Source organism: Crocodylus porosus, unplaced genomic scaffold (assembly GCF_001723895.1).
Source record: "Crocodylus porosus isolate Cpor-Errol unplaced genomic scaffold, CroPor_comp1, whole genome shotgun sequence".
Taxonomy (NCBI): Eukaryota; Metazoa; Chordata; order Crocodylia; family Crocodylidae; genus Crocodylus; species Crocodylus porosus.
In genome coordinates, this window is record NW_017728950.1 from 49,745,471 (window position 1) to 49,763,040 (window position 17,570).

At 39.8% G+C, this 17,570-nt stretch overlaps 1 protein-coding gene across 4 annotated transcripts in view; it reads right to left on the reverse strand.

The window, feature by feature from the left end:
• CNTLN (centlein) overlaps positions 1-17,570 on the reverse strand; it is a 370,048-nt gene that overhangs the window by 315,827 nt on the left and 36,651 nt on the right. For all 4 annotated transcript variants that reach the window (XM_019555081.1, XM_019555079.1, XM_019555082.1 and 1 more), the window contains exons 2-3: positions 16,314-16,402; positions 4,146-4,230 (exon numbers count right to left, since the gene is read on the reverse strand). In XM_019555081.1, coding sequence (XP_019410626.1) covers positions 4,146-4,230; positions 16,314-16,402 — 174 coding nt within the window. The remainder of the gene's footprint in view (positions 1-4,145; positions 4,231-16,313; positions 16,403-17,570) is intronic.

Below are 17,570 nucleotides of genomic sequence, written 5' to 3' on the forward strand. Positions count from 1 at the left end.
GATAACATTTTACACTATTTACTTGGATTTTATAGTGAGTTTATTTGGGGAAAATATCAGAAATGCCCAATATGCAGTAATTGTTCTATTAAACACCTGAGAAACATTGAAGAATAAAAAGACATATATGCTCCTGCAAAATCATTTACAAAGAATTGAGCAGAATTATTCATTAATTAAATTCTAATAAGGCCAGTGTGGGCTCTAAGTTGTATTTTAAATGTGCTTATAAATACCCACTACTTGTGCTCTAGTTATGATGTACTCTTCATACAGATATTTTTTACATTGTCTAACAACAAGGAATACAGAGCAATTAGTGTAAAAGTACCACTCAACACACAACTGTTTAATAAAAATAACAGGCATATAAGCATCACATATGGTAAATGTTATAAACAGGGTTAGATTGGGTCACTAAGGCCTTAAAGTATCCTACGGTGAATAGTCACCTCAGGCCATGGGAGTGTTCCAAGAAGAAAATGTCTTCCAGAACTGGTGGGGGAGCATGAGCTCCACCAAGCACCCACCCTTTACTGCTGGACACTGATGAGGAATTAGACAATGCTTGCGTGATGACTATCTGCATTAAAAACTGTCTACATTAAAGACACTGCACCACTGATGTTGCTGCAAACTATATGTCAGTATTTTGCTAACAGAAATGTAGCAGAAAGCCTACTTCCCCACTAGGATACTATAAGAGATGCAATACACCAGAGTGTGCACAGTGATGCCCTCTCACTTCAAAAGCAAGAAGGTTCATGTCAGTGCAGAAGCCCAACTGTTTTTCCCCCTTTTCTCCCATCGTCCCTTAATCTGACCGTTACTACTTCTTAATTTACATTCTTCCCTGAACTTCAGAGAAGGTAATAATTGAAAGGTTATGGGGAGACTTGTTAAGGGAGTTTACAGTAATACCTCAGTTAACAAATCCTCTGGGAATGAAGCTCCTTTATAACAAAGTCAGCTGCTTTCTTGCCAAAAAAACCCAAAAATTGAAAAAACCCGCAGCTTTCTCATTTTACCAAAGAAACCCACGGATTTTACATTTTTGCAATGAGCTCCATGCAGGCTAGCAGAGTTCCAGCCTGCAGGGAGCTGGGAGGGAGTGGGAGGAAAGCAGTGAGACAGGGGACGCCACATACATGTACAGTACAGGCACGTAGCACCAGGCAGCCTGCAGAGCGGCTCCAGCAGGTACGTGGGGGGAAAGAAAGATTAAGGCCCCTGTAGGGAGGGAGCTGGGCAGGTCTTGGGGACTGAGGCTGCAATGCGTAGCTGCAGGGCCCCAGCAGGGAGCAGGATGGCGCCAAGGGTGGCTCATCCGAGGGAAGGCCAGAGCCAGCTCCCCACATCCAGGGGGCAGGGGGAACCAGTACCCCTCAGATCTGTATGTGGGGCAGGCGCCTACTGCAGGCTTGGACTCCTGCCCCGCTTCCCTCCTCCAGAGCCTCCGCAGACACAAGCCAGCGCAGCCAGGATAGCGGGGCCCCATGGGGATCTCCTTGCTGCTGCAAGCTCGTCTCCTGCTGCCCTGTGATGCACCTCCCCATGGGGACACAACGCCATGCTGTTGCCCTCTGTGAAGCCCTACATGCAGGGGGGGTGTCACCAGGGCAGCACAGGGCTTGCAGCTGTGAGCAGCTTCTTCCTGCAGCTCAGATGCTCCCTGCCGTGCCAGGTAGTGCCCGCCAGGATGTGGAGGTCCCAGAGGCAGGAAGCAGGGTGGGGCTCACAGTGGTAAGCAACTCATCTGTGAGGACCCACTGTTCCCTGCTCCCCTGCTTCCCTTACCTGGGGCCTTCACAACCTGGCAGGTGCCACCCAGCGCAGCAGGAAGCAGCTAAGCCATGCAGAGAAGTTGCTCACTGCTGTAAGCTCTGCACTACCCTGATGATGCGCCTCCTGCACACAGGACTGCAGTGAGAGCAGCAGTATGGGGCTGTGTCCCCCAAAGCAGTGGCATGCACAGGAGGCGCTTTGCCAGGGCAGTGTGCAGCTTGCAGCAGCAAGGAGATGCCCACAGCGAGGTGATCCCCGCGGAGCCCCACTGCTCCCTGCCCACTGGACTATGGAGGCTCCAGGGGAAGGAAGCAGGGTGGGAGCTTGAGTCCACAGCCTGCGCCTGCTCCGCACACAGATCTGGGGGATGCGAATCCCCCCTGCTCTCCCCCACACGCCGAAGTGTCCTGGAATGCATCCCTATGCCTTCTATGTTATTTCTACCACTGGTAACACCGTTTCTGATAACAAAGTGACGTCATAGAATGCATCTACTTCATTAACGGCGGTATTACTTTATTAGTGGGTTTTTTGTTTTGTTTTGGGTTTTTTTTACATTTGGTGCATATTTACTGCAGGATACTTTTAGTATAATAAATGGATTTTATTAGGATCGTAGATTAAGTTTTTTTTATAAAAGTGTTTATCATTTTCTCTAAGTTTAAGAATTATCAAAACAAAATATTTTTAGGGGGTTTTTTATGTTTTCTTAATTTTAAAATGGCTTTGATCAACACTTACTGTTTTCCCCTTAATGATTTAAAAACATTCATTTTTAAGTGATGGGCTGAAATAAAGGATTCAAGTGAAAACAAGTACCGTTCATGCATCTATTTATTATATGTTTTGTCAGTATTTTTTATACTGGTATTTGACTTAGGTTGCTAAATATTATTATGTATTAAAAGTTGAATACATTAAGTACTACAACTAGGTTAACACATTTATTATTCTCTTTATTTAAAATGTGGGTGTTCGGGAATATAAAAAAGTAGTATTGTTGCAGGGCAATAAGGTGCCTGCTCCTCTAAGAGCAGAAACTTTCTAGGGAGAGAGCCCAAAGAGCAAGACAGAAGCCCACACATGCAGGTTACTATCACAACAGGCTAACAAGCAAATTAGCCTGCACCTGGTCAGCTGACTGGAAGAGGCAGGGAGGGACCTGCGCATATATGGTCCCAGGGCTGGGACTAGAGGTTTAGTTCTCTAATAGTAGCTAAGGGGAAGGAGCCTCCAGGGAAGAATTGCCCAGCGACTGCCTGATATGCTGCAGACTGGACTAATGGGGCTCCAGGAGCTCAACAGGTACAGCAGGGCTACCTGGGGATCACCTCGCCTACAAAGTACTTTAGTGCTGGGGGAAGTTTCCCTTTTTAAAGGGACAGAGCACACCCTGAACTGCTTATATTATGTTGTAGCCCAGGGGCTCATGTTTAAGTTGCTGTTTATAAATACCGGTGGATTGGGCTGAGGCCATTGGGGAAGGAGAAGGCCTCATTGGGGACCCACTATGGTGTAGGGACCCCAGCGCCAGTGTGGGATGCAGAGGCTGGCCTGTGGAGAGCCCAGTGAAGACAAGAGGCTGAGCTGTAGCAAGGCTCCAGGAGAGACAATTTTTAAATGCCATCTGTGAGGCTTGGGGCATGGTAAAGGGGTGGTTTTGGAGCCACATATCTAGTCCATAAGGCTGAGAGTGTCCCGTGAGGCATCCATTTTGAAGCAGGACCCCAAAGAGGTCTAAGAACCCACAGGGTTTGGTGGGGTCCAGCAAGACTGTGTCCAGAATAAAACTTGAAGGCAGCCTCCCTATTTATTATAATTACAAGCAAGACGTGGCATGCAAGGAAGAGGGTGCCTGTTGGACAGGACTGGCACAGTCAAGGAGACCTAGGGGTATCACAGCCATCCCTGGGGACCCCAACCCGTGACAAATATATAAAACCCATCCAACCAGACCATGGAAATCCCAAGTCTATTCATAACTAGAACTTTCTTTAAAAATAGAGCATACATTGCAAAGCCCAAGTTATCAGAAAAGAGAACTTTTCATACTCAGCCAGAAGTCAACATAATCAAGACTTGCTTAGCAGACCAACACAGAAAGCAAGAGCTAGAATACAATACCTTTCTCTGAAAAAGCCTAGTGTACTCCCTCTCTACCCATTTAATTATGAGCACCTCAAATGAGCTCAACTGTTGTGTTATCATTTAGATGTCTTCTTTGAGAGACCTAGTTAAAAAAAATGAGGTACAATGATGTCCAGTAGGTATTTAAATACATCAGGATACACAAATCTAGCAATGTTGGATAGAACTCAGTTACAAAAGCATCTTGGCATACTTTAAAACATTTTACCAACCTGTTCTAGCATCTCTATTTTGTTGTCTTTGACTTGCAAAATTTCTAATACTTTCCTGTCCTTGACTTCAGCTTTCTGTTTTTCTCTAGAAACAAAAAAACAAAAAGACCCTTTATTAGTCATAATTTGCAGCTAATCATTTGAATTTTTCATGTCCTGATAATGAATGTCATTTTAAGGCACAGAAAAATTAAATTATCTGAGGCTGACAGCCTTTGCAGAATTAATCAGGCAGCATATGGCAAGTGACAGCAAATTACATCTGCAATAGCTAAGACAACTTTATTCTAAAATAAATAAATAAATAAAAACACCAGGACTTGAAACATCATAAAGGAAAACCTAAACTGATCTGCATGGTTTCTTCCAAAAGACATTAGGGTTTACTCAGTTCAAATAGCAAAAGCAGCTTTTTCTTGTTTCTTGTTTCTTGGCATAATGCTAATTCAGATTTAGCTGAGTTGGTGAGGCTTTATACTCAACTTTATGATACATCCCTCTATTTGAATGCAACCTTCTAACTTCTGAGTGCATATATAATTACTTCTAAAACGTCAGAGTATCATTTAGGCATTGATGGGCCTTTTGATTTTGGTGGGAAAAAAATCAGAACATCAAAAAGGGAAAGTGAAGGCCACATGGAACTCCTGGCATCTGGTCTACAATGCCATCAAGGGTAATTAGGGACCTAGTGTGAATTCGCAATTGCATGATTTTTTGTAGAAATTACAAATTCAGGTAGGTTCCACAAAAAATGGAAGACTGAAAAAAAATGGCAGGCTCAATGCAAAAAACCCCCCAAAAAACAAACAACTTACTGACAAGAAGACAAAAGGGCAGGGAGCCCTGCAGCCTTGGAGCATGGGGGGAAGGAGAAGTAAAGGCAGAAGGGTGGGTAGAGGATGGGAAGGGAAGGGAGACATGGCAGGGCTGCTCACAGCAGGAGGCAGGCAGGGTCCTGGGCCAGCTGTGGGAGGCAGCCAGGAGGCTATGCCAAGGTCTTCAGAGCCCTGGCCCAACTCATTGCATTTGTGCACCTGCTGCCAGCAACTAGCCAGGCTCCTCAGACCCCAGTGCAGCCTCCTGGTTGCCCATTACCCCGTTGCAGCTATTTATGCAGCATGTCTGCCTAAAGATGGCCTGAAACAGTAGTTTAATTATCAGGATTAAACCAGGGAAGTCATTAATCCATGCTTAATGGGTAGGATGGCTTCCCTGGGCTTAATCAAGGGAATTTGAGCCATCTGGAAATCTGCAGGAAGGGGCAGAACTGCTGGAGTCCTTCTGGCAGACTTGTTGGGGGGGGACACCGCACTTAGCCTGCAAAAATGGTGGATGGCTCCAGGATCTGCCTAAGAAATCAGGCATCTGCCTCCTCGAGTCTGGCAAAATACAAATAACTAGCCAATAGAGCCCTGAGGCACAGGCATGCAAAAAGTTACTACAGGGTAGGCAAGGTCAGGGAGCAAAAAGAAGATAGCTTGCTTCTCAGTGAGTAAGACGTAAACTACCGCAGCTTACATGGGGTAAAAGCAGACACACAGATAGTTATTACTGAGCAGATGCTGCCTTCCTCCTAACTTGCTGAAAGATACATTGAGGGAGTTGGAGGCAAAAAGAGGACAGTAGCCCGTGATTCCGAATGGAAAAAAAAAATCTGGAATGGAAAAAGAAGGAATACAAACACAGACTGTGGCTGGATGAAAAGAAGGGATTAGGAGACTATATAGGACCTCTAACACTGGTGCAATGAAAAAGGAATATTTGCAGGGTAAGAGCAGAAGGTTAACAAGGTTTTCCAACACACATTAAGAGCAGGGGATGCAAAGATGCTCAACACAGGCTTTGAGTTTGGCCTATAGAAGCAACAAAATATTTCATATCCAACCCAAAAAAATGATACATTGTGTGTGGCACAAGGTGAGTTTCCCTCAGCCCTTGCAAGTATTTTCTAATGATGTTGACAGCTGTGGGTTTTTGGCTCAAATTGTTCTGCCCTATTGCCTTCTGACATGACGTCCTTCCAATAGAGTCCCAAGAGTGCTAAACTTTTGAATCTTATCTCAGTGGAATAAAGCATTGACTATATACAGGGTTTTGATTTTAGAAGACCACAAAACATTGAGTAAGCATTTTTAAAGACTTAAAACAACCACTGCCTCTGTGAGCAACCTTGTCTTATTACCTCAGAACAAGGAACTGCAAGCAACTATTTTACAAAATGTGTTATTACAAATAAAAGCTATTGGGTATTTAGTATAGTCACACTTAAGCACAATAGGTTTGGAATGACCGTCTTGTTACTGCAAAATAACTTTAAAAAAAGATATGCATCACGTAAAACAATAAAATTCATGCATTTCAGTTATTACAGTCATTGGCATGACCATATGAAATTCAGGTTCAACATGCTAGAAGTGTTGTATAAAGTTTATCAATTTAGGATTATAAAAAACCTAAGAAGAATCCTTGACTAGTCTTGTAAACTCTGTATTGTGCTGATACAGTATCTAATTCGTAGCCCACTCAAAGTCAGTACCAAAGATTCCCACTCAGTGGGTTTTGAACAAGGCACACTGTCAGCCAGGAGCAAATAAATATGGTAATATTTAAGCTATATGGATTATGTGGCAGAACGTATGGATATAATCACATATACAAGCATTTTAATAGATTCATTTAATTAAGACTGGTCATCTCAATTATAGCATAATTTTAGCTCAGTCACTAAGATGAAGAGCATTGAATAAAAACATGAAAAAATACACAAATAGTTCTATCCTCTTCATCAAATTTGTATTAACACATGCACACTAACATTATGCCTAATCTTACATAGTTGGTATTTACTAAAGGTTCCCATCATAAAGAAAACAAAACAAAAAAGGCAAACCTACATTTATTCAACCTTGTCTTGGGTCTAAGCCACCTAAATTTTAGACTCAGATGAACATAAACAATCACTCACTTCACAGGTGCATGCTGTGCTGTTGTTTAAGTGACACACATTTTGCCCTATGTCTTCAGTGGGCTCACATGAGCCACACATGGCTAGCTAACCCCTGGTCAGCCCCCTCTGGCATAAAGACTATGTAATGACTGTAGAAGTTGGTGTATAGTTTTATGATGGTATTTTTAAATCTAACTCATTGCTGCAACATAAGTACTAATATATGCTAATACGCTATCACAGCTGAAAGAACTGGGAAAGGATGAATCATATTTGCAACACTTAAGGAAAAACAAGAAAAACACACTTCAAAGAAGACAATTCAGGGTAGCAGGGCCTGGACAAATGAGACAAAGAATATTCAACAAATAATTATTTCAGAAGATGTAGAAAATATTCTTGAGACTTTTGACAGTGGTCTGGCTACTTGACATTTGAACTAAACACAGAAAACTGAATATAGGAAAGGTGCATCAAAAGCCTGGGCCTACCACTACTACTATTACTATTGTTATTATTACTACTTTCTTCAACCCTAGATGCCAATTGGCATTATAGGTTGTACAGAAGTTACAGGTGGTGAAATACCAAGTAAAATTTATTTCCCTCAGAAAGTTAAGTGATAATGGGCAAAGCCTTCCAAAAATAAGTAGGTACTTAATGAGGGTGGGGGGGAGGAAAAGTGCATTAGGCCATTCTAGGGGATGTATCACCTCCATTGAGAAGAGACTAATAACAGAGGACATGATGAAGAGCAGAGATCCTAGATGCAACTCTTCTCATAACACAAAAATGCAGTGAGTCAGCAAAACTGAAAAATGTAGTTAAAAATATAGTTTTCCCCATAATGCACAATTAACTTGTAGAACTCAAGATCTCAGCTGACTTCAAGAATGAAAAATGATGCCCCTAAAAACGAAAAAAAACCATTCACAGTTTAAAAAACCCATTCACAATTAAAAGTGAGGATCAGAAAAAGCTTAACAGCACTGGTGGTGGCAGCTCCAGCCAGGCCTCAGAGCCAGGGTCAGAACTAATTTATTCTGACAAACTTCTGCAGCCATCACTTGGAAAAGGTATTAAAAATTGCATTTGGAATAAAATAACTGATCTGAAAACCTGGTGTGTAGATTTCTCAAGGTAAGCCCCAAAAGAATGTGACAAATTTTTTATTTAAAAAAAAAAAATCAAAAACCCTGGAATCAAATGAATAAACCAGACCAGAAGGCAGTGAATGGGCAAGCTTTACAAGCTAGCTAATAAAGTAGCGTACACAACTGATTCAGGTATTTTATTGGTAGTCAAATATTTATGAAGCCCTGTAATTTTAGGAACTCACATTGTACCAGAGTTTCAAAAATGAAAAATTTGGGATTAGATACCAGAAAGAAGAGTCCTATACTAAACAGGAGAAAAGGTACTTATATATGGGTATTTATATCTATTAGATGTTCCAAAATTTAAAGCTAAATACATGCAATACTTTAATTTTTGAATGACAACAAAGTAAAAGGGAAGTAAGGGGGTCCCTTACCAAAAACGGAAAACAGTGAAATTTTAACAATAAAGTTTTGATATAAATCCATTCTTAAATTTGATAAATGACAAAATATTATTTAGTAATTCAAAATGTTAAGCTTGTTAGGGTATTCTTTATGCAGGCTACAAAGGTGGCACACAATCCTGGACACTGTCACCAGAAATGCATCTCAGTTGTCACAAATAACTGAAGTGGGGGAAAAAAACCTCTCATAATTCAACAAATATACAAGAAATTTTAGCGGAAACTTGGAGCAGCTCCTCCTGGTGGTATAGGATGTCGTCCAATACTCATGACAGAGGTGCTCCCAAAAGACACACTAAGTAAGACCACTATATACAACCATTATAGACTCTTTGGATCTCCTGCTGCATTGTGAGGAAAAGTTTCAATTAAAATGGCAATATAAAGTCTTGCTCTTTATAAAGGTAACAAAAAACAGAGAAAAATCTTTGTCTCATTCTATTAATACACGCTTCATACATTTACGATACATTAAAAAGGTTCACCCAAATATGGGGAAAAATCCATGCACTGTCAAGAAGTTGATGATGATCAATGACTGAGACAAACTCCTGTTTAGCTAATTAGAACCACTGATGAGCAATAATGATGTGAGCTAAGAATATTTGCAGACTTCTTTAGGATGAAAAATGGAGTGAAGAGAGGCTGTCAATTTGTACAAGTTTTAAGCTCCCGTCTTTTTTCCCCATGAGTACTACCTATTTTAAATGTTTAACATAGCTGTATTTAGCCACGTGGATTATCTGCTTTCAGTTTTCATTATCTACCAACAGCCAAAAATCAGTAAATTATTTTAAAGCATAACTAACATTTGTTGTTGTGTTGTGGTCTGCACTATGTATTATTTGACATGACAAGATCATATTTTCTGGGGTTTGGCCCATTTTTAATGAGTTGTCAAAATGAAATATTAGACTATAAGAAAACATTTAACTATGCATGAGGTGTGAAAGTAGAACCTGCTTTATAAAAACCTAAAGATTGGCAAAATTAAAGTTCAGTGAAGTTTGTAGTATATTTTATTTTGTATAATAAATTTGCAAAGCAGCAATAAAAGCAGTAGAGAAAAAGATATTTGGGTCCTGCCATAGGTCTTAATTCATAGCACATACTTAACCACTCTTGTGGATAAACAAACATTTGTACTTAGCTCCACTGCACTATTTTTAGACATTTAAATGAAAATAGGTTTAAATAATAATAGGCTGAAATATTATTTGGAAAGCTGTTCATAACTTCATTAATCATCTCACCTTAATCATGCTATTGAAAAAGAAGCACTATACAAGTCAGTCCTAAATATCAAACAAAGCTTGCATAGTCTGAGCTCTGTGGTCAAATCATGATTATATTTTCATCACTATTTATCTATTCAATTAAAAATGATGCTTGTAATTAATGTTACATTAATGGATGGGGAAAAGAAGCTGGAAAGGCAGTAATATTTCAAGTTGCTGTGCATACCTTGAGAAATTTTTTAAAATGTAGTTATGGTCTCCTGATCTTTTTTACTCTTTTACATATGAACTGAATTAAAGTGAGCATACTCACTGACATCTATGTTTTATTACATTAGTGGTAAATAAATCTGACTAATACAGTCATTGATGTTGCACTCTCCCTGCGCTAGTGTAAATATGGTCCCACTCCTGCAATTATTTTTGCACAGGCATAACCCTGTGCCCATAAGAAGTCAGCCACTGGATAAGTCTATATCTGCAACCAAGTCCTAATCTTGCAGTTCGAAACTTTAAGTTGCCTCTAAGTCAAAAGGAGCGGATAAGAACGCTAATTAATTGTGGTCTCCTAATATACCTCAATTCCTCTTTATTCAGATCCTAGGAGTACAAAACCAACATTTAACAGTGAACAAGCATCATCTAATTCAGAAACATATCATTAATTTCCTTGTTTTGAAATACTTAGAAAAATGTACTTAAAACACTGATAAGAATTGGGAGGAAAAAAACATCAACATGATACCATTCATGCTATATTTCTTCAAAGAGCCAGTTATTTTCTGTAACCTAACCATGCATCTATTTGACCTCTGCTGTTACAGAAGGTAGACTTAAGCATGTAAATCTTTAAAGCTGAATCAACCTACTTACAGAAAAAACATAAACATGAAATTCTCATTTTTTTCACCGATTCTTAAATTAACTAGTTACAGATATAATAAAGGCATTTCTCTTACTTGTTCTGTTAACTATTTCACACCACGTTATAACAAAAAAACATAGTTAAAAAACACTGTTTCTTCTTTTGGAATCTAAACAGAATGGCTTCATTCAGCAGGAGCATGTTATAAAATCACCTATTTTAAACTACTGTACGTACATGCACACACAAGGCTTTTCAATATTTTTATGCCGAGCATGTGACAAATAAGAAAAAAATTAAGAGTCATATTTTGCTCTTAATTTTGCAAACATTTTTGATCTAGAATGTACAAGTCTCTTATTGCATTCAAAATATCAGCACTTCAGAACAGACTGTTTTAACATCTGCACATCACCAGGGTTTCCCCCAAGGATTTTTAAATGATGCCTGCCTGTGCTGAATAAAGTGCTAACTTGCACCTTGCATTTCAAACTGTGTCCTGAGCAGCCATCCAGTTGGTACAACACCAGCTGAATTCCCAGAGGCCACTGTTCAATCAGGCTTGACTGCAATTATCATGTCAATATTTTGTGCTCCGATATGCAGATATGCACACATGCAGGCTGCATAATACTTCCTTCTCCATGGAATGTTGACTTATGTTCAATGTTCTGAGAATTTTTAATGAAACAGGATATTAAACTTTCATCAACTATAGACAACCACAACTATTTGACCTTAAAAGCAAAGGTTATATCCTTATTCTCTAGTATTCCGTCCACTTTGCTGAGTGATAACAACTATAGAGTCTGGTTAAAACAAAATATGCATATGTTAATTTTTTTTTAAAAAACAACTCTCTCAAAGTAAGGGAGATGGAGTGCTAATCCTTTTTTTAAAGCTTCATTAGTTTATTTACTTCCCAGTATTTGTCTCATTCACTTCCTGTTTTCACTTGTTAATACAATTTTCATAACAACAAAGCTGGCACAAGAAGTCTACTACATGCTATTTGAGCCCTTTAGAAGATGTAAGTAAACAAATGAGGAAGACAATGCTTTATTTTACACAAACATACAGTCACCAATTTTTGTTGTGTATAAAGGTGTTCTTCATTGCTAGTAAATCTTTGCATCTTAACCTGGTAAAATAATCCAGTATGATCTGAGGCACCATAGTTCTTTATCAATTTATGTAGTATCTTCCCTACATGGTGGTATTAAAAAAAAAGTAAAAAATCACTGCAAGTGTTTCTACTGTCATCGTTTTAGTTGTTCCTAGATTAAATTTGATCTTCTTAGCTATGTAATCAGAATATAGGTCTAGCAAAACAGTATGCCTATTTAATCCTCCTAGGACTCGTTTCACCACCAGACCAAGCAAGGGATCCAGCAATACTGCATTTTGGAAAAAAGGGATAGAGTCAGCATGGAGCCTGAAGGCAAATCAAAATATGCTGGGGTGGGGGTGGGGGGAAACCAATGTTAAGATTTCATTTATAGTAAACAAGATAATGCTTAAAGTAGGGCTTCCAATCAAGAAGTGCTAAATTAAAATTTACAAGAAGCTCTAAAAAATACATGATGATATTCCACCACTCTGGAATATACTTTTAATACCTGAACAGATTTACCTGTTAAGTCAGTGCTTTTTAGTATCTTTATTCTTTATTTTTAAATGTTTTTTTCCCCTATTTAATTTTATCATCAAAAAAGTGTTCCAAAAGGCAAGTGAACTAGAAATAGCATTCTTTTTACATAATACAGAGATCAATAGTATTTAAAGTAGTTGTAAAGTACACTAACATAAGATATACTTTTACAATGGCTTGTTTGAAAATACCTGGAGGCTTTTACATATCCCCAAGGCTTTTCTCATTTGCACAGTAAAGATAATTTTTGTTTGTATCTGAATATTAAAACAGTGAGTGTAGTTAGTCACCCAGTAAGAACTGCAAAGAATGCTGAAAAATGAAATATTTTCTATGTATTTCAGAAATCACCATTATAGCCACAAAAAGACAACAGTTTAATTTTGGGGGCAGCTAAACTCTTATTCTGGAAACATGAAAATATTTTGATATTGTAAATTTAGAAATAAAGAAAAACCTACCATTACTAAAAATAAACAAACAAACATTCTATCTTGAATAGAAATAAAGAATTGTACTTTAAAAAAAAAATAGTTGAGAAATCTCATCCAACTCTCCAAAAATAAAATGACTTGATTGTATGACTTGTAACACACTTATTTCCAACAATGTATTCTTTTTATTCCTTACTCTTCATGCCATTTTGCATAATGTGTGCTAGCAACTGATCCTACAGGCCCCCCCTACACATTACAGGTATTACACAATTAACTGGTTAACTGCACAATTAATTTAGACCAGTTACATGTGCAAAGTTGGTATCACGCCATAAAAACATCCATCCAACTATAAAGTCAGAGCTCAAAAATGTGCAATAACTTTATAGCTGGTTTCTATCCAGTTTTAATTTGCATGTGTAGCCCTCATAGCTGGGAGTCCCACTAGCTGCAGAACTCCCAGACACAGCAGAAGTCCTGTGAGATACAGGAGCTTGCTCCTTGCCAGTGCACAAGGAAGGTGGGATGAAAATCCTGAACTCCCCTTGTACCAACAATTAACTGTGATTGGATCTGATGCTGGATCTCAGAATCATGCCTCCTGCCATGCACATGTGGCATGGTAGGAGGCACAAGTGTGTGGATCACACATCAGATCCTATCACTCCTTTACCTGAACATCTAGAGGGGCCCTTAGATGTGTACATTCTTAATGCCATTATTATAGAAGCATTGCTTTCTTCATCCTCCAGTTTGAGGGGGTGGTATTGCCATGCTCATCATATGCTGGTTTCCACAATACCTATTGGAGGATAATATAAGAACTAGCTGTACTGTTACCACAGATAATACTCTAGTGAGCACTGAAAGTTAGCTAAGTACTGAATGTTTAGTGGCATGACACAACAGAACATAAATATAAGCCAACACCTGTGTTATTTACATCATTAAGTCCCAAGGACTGAAGACCAACTCATCTCAATCCTAAATCAAGATTTGCTGATGAAGCCATGGCACAGTACAAAACCTGTCTGTTGTATCAGAACTTTAACTAGCAGCTGTTTCAGGTGTTGCTTTGGGAAAGTCTTCCCCATTACGTTTCTTTCACCTTTGTATTCTTAGAGGATTTTCATTTAACTTGGTTGCACCAGAGGCTTGGAGTGGTCCCTTTTACAAAATGCACCCTTATTTAGGCTTGCCAGATTAAATATTGCTAAGAGTACTAAAACTGATATTTCAAAGCAAGGACAAAAAAAATACAATAATCCTCATTTTGAAAGCTATTACCGTATGCCCATTTCTTTGCATCATAAGGTTCCAAGAGGTTTATGAGTAACTGAAGTACTTCTGTTGTTTTCTTATCAGTTGTAGCATGCTTCATTATTTCTCAAATCTTCATGTGTTCATTAACTAATTAACTCATTGAATAGCTTCTGCCATAGTCTTTGGGCTAGCAACAATGCCAGCAATGGCATTCTGGTTCTACAGATACCTCTGACATACAAACTACTAAAAAGGAAACATCTTCAAGCTGATTTTAGCATGTGGGCACAGAAAATTTTTCGTACCCTTTGAAACAGAGGACAGGACATCCTGCCACACTTTTAGCTTCTCTCATTCCTTGGAGTCTCAGAACAGCAGAGAATTCCTATGCCTGAAGAAGGATGATTGTGCGTGAAAGCTTGCTAAGAACTTTTTTCCAACTACTTGGTTGGTCTAATAAAAGATATCACATCTACCCAAAGCATAGGCGACTGGTACCACCTTAGTCAGGGGGGCACGTGCCCCCCCTCACCCCCCAGCAACCAGTCAGTGGCCGGAGAGGGTCCCCTCACATCCAATCGCACCAACTGGCGCTCCCACCTGCCCCCCCAACCATCACCTGAGCCTGTCAGGGGGTACACAGGCACTCTCAGAGGGTGCATGTGCACCCTCATGCACACCCTACGCATCACCACTGACTCAAAGAATCTTGCCTGAGGATAGGACAATAAGCTTTCTGAAGCAATATGTGGAAAAGTAAAAGAATGAAGCAAAAAAACTGACTAAGTAAAAGTTATGGAAACCTAAACCTGTAGAAGATTTGGAATTGTGACTTTTAGGGGAAAAAAGGAAAAGGAGGTTGAGAGATAGATTTAGGATCAGAAACAGTTACTGGAGAAAGGACTGGAGATTCAAATTAAAAAAAAAATGAGTTTTATTTCTGGCCTTCCTATGTGTCATTTAGGGATTTTAGTTTTCCACAGGAAAAAAGGAGAAAATCTCTATTTAAAACCCCACAAAAACCACATTTTTTCCACGACCTACCAAAAGTGCAGCAACATCCTATGGTGAGCCGTACCATTTCTGCTCTCTTATTTTGCCATGGTTTTTGCCTCTCAGCCAAATTAGTGGGGGGGGGGGGGGGGGGGGTTCCCCCCCCCCCACCCTCCGATTGGCTGAGAAGCAAAAACTGCTACTAGGAGAACAGCAATTACAGAAATTAAAAGCATACAAATGAAGGGAGGGTAGAGAGTGGGGAGAAATGAAATGAAAAGCCTACAAGCTATCACTCAATATGTCCTGAGGAAAATATGCCCCTCCGAGGAGATTAGCAAAAGAACAGTTGTATGGCCTTCTCCCCGTCTGGCCTGAGAAGGGAGGGGTAGGCTACAGCAGAGCAATGCTCCATCTCTTCCCCCAGCCAGCGATTGCCTAGTCTGGGAAACAGGCTAAAAGGTTTGTCCCACTGTTCCTTCCGCTCCCAGTGGAGCACCAGCTTTGAACAAGCTCCCTGCTACATGGCACTTAGAGCCCTGCACCTGCAGACTCATGCATTGCAGGGCTATGGATGCCAGTTTGAAAATGCTGGAGAGGGAGGGGAAGGGGGGGGGAACCCTCCTCCCCTGCACACAGCACATTAAGAGCCACACACCAGCAGTTCCTCTACTTTGCTCTGCTCTGGAGGAGCAGGCACTCCCCACTGTCTCCTCAGACTGAGATTCCCTAGGCTGGGAAGCAGGTAGGGGACTTTACCCCACTATTCCAGTACCTTTCTTGGTCTGGGAAAAAACACAAAGTGGGGGAGGTCCTACAGACTACAGTCTGTGCTGCTCCCTGTCCCAGAACAATTTTTAACAGTAGAAATTTCTCAAAAATTTCTGCATTAGAATGAAAGTCTGTTTGGAGCCTGAATCACAGAAGAAGAGTTAAGATACAAGTTGCAGTCTGGTGAAGATGGAGCAGCTCAATGAAGCACAGATTTTGAATTTTTAGATCTATACAAAAAAACACAGACTCTTCACAGATTTTAGGCACTCTCAAAGTATAAAAATATATGGGTAGTTTTAATGAAATACAGATCTGTAACATTCCAACAATTCAATGTTCAAAAAACACAAAAAAATTAACATGAAACTGCATCATGAAAGAGAGACACCTACCAGAGTGGGTTCAAAAATTTATGGAAAATCTCCAAGCTCACCTTTCCACAACCAAGCTGACTGCTTGTGTAAGATCTGGATTTGCCACCTGCAGACGTTTCCACAAAGACCATACAAATTCTTTGTCAGCCTTAAAAATATAAACAGAGAAATAAAGAATACACTATATGCATATTTGCCACATAACTTTTACAAGAAAAGGGGTTATTAGCATTAATTATCAGAAGTTAATTGTTAACAGGCTTCATTATTCAGGTTGACCAATTCAGTTGTTTGTTCCAAAAGAAATGCCCAACTTCATCAAGAGACTAATTAAAAAATGTCAGCTAAGGAAATGTAATACATTTTTTCCAAAACACTAATCAAAAGTCTTCAATGACACCTTCATCTCCTCCTTCAAGTCCCAGTACAAAATATGTGCAATTCACTCCACCAGAGAAATAAGGCCTAATTCAGCCCCACTTCCGGCAGGTATTTAGTCTCCTAACACAAAGAAGCTAATGATATAAAAGAGGAACACTCCTGACCTTGTACCCAAAATAGCAATTTTTAAAAGTGGAACACTTTGATAGGCAACAAGGAAACAAACACAATTTAGGATTGCAATTCTTAGTAGTGAGACTTTTCTAGCAACCTAGCAATTGGGAAATGGCAGGATATCCATTGCTCCATCACACCCATTAGCAAAGTCAAGAACCTATGCCTTAAATTGAGGAAAGGCAAAACCCAGTATCATTCTTAAGAAAAAAATAAATTCATGATTACTAAAATTTAAAGCATATAGCAAGCCTGTTCTTGGATGTTAGGTAAGGACACTTATTTTTCCATGTCTGGAGTCAGGGACTAATTCTTATGCACCTGACTGCTTTATAACAATGGACATTAACTGTAGAGGTGAGAAGGAAAATAGGGTCAGCAGTAAGAAAATGGAGACCCTAGCCTCTGTTGTGCAGAAGTGCATACCTTAAGTTTGTCACGGTAACAAAAAATGCAGCTCAATCTGTTATATAACAGCCAGCAAAAGTTTAAGACACAGTACAGACTTTGAATTAGTTCAAAGGCCTACAGGTACAATCCAATCACCATGCTGAAATTATGTCTCTGTTACAGGGCACTATGGTGCCTGCTCCTTTAAGGGCAAAAACTGCCTAGAGAGAGGCCCCTGGCAGGCAGGCAGGAATCCCACAGCTACAGGTTACCCTAAGAGTAAGAATGAGGGAATTAGCTTGCACCTGCAGGCAGTCAGCTGACCAGAAGAGACAGGGCCTGGGGCACATATAAACCCCAGGGCTGAGACT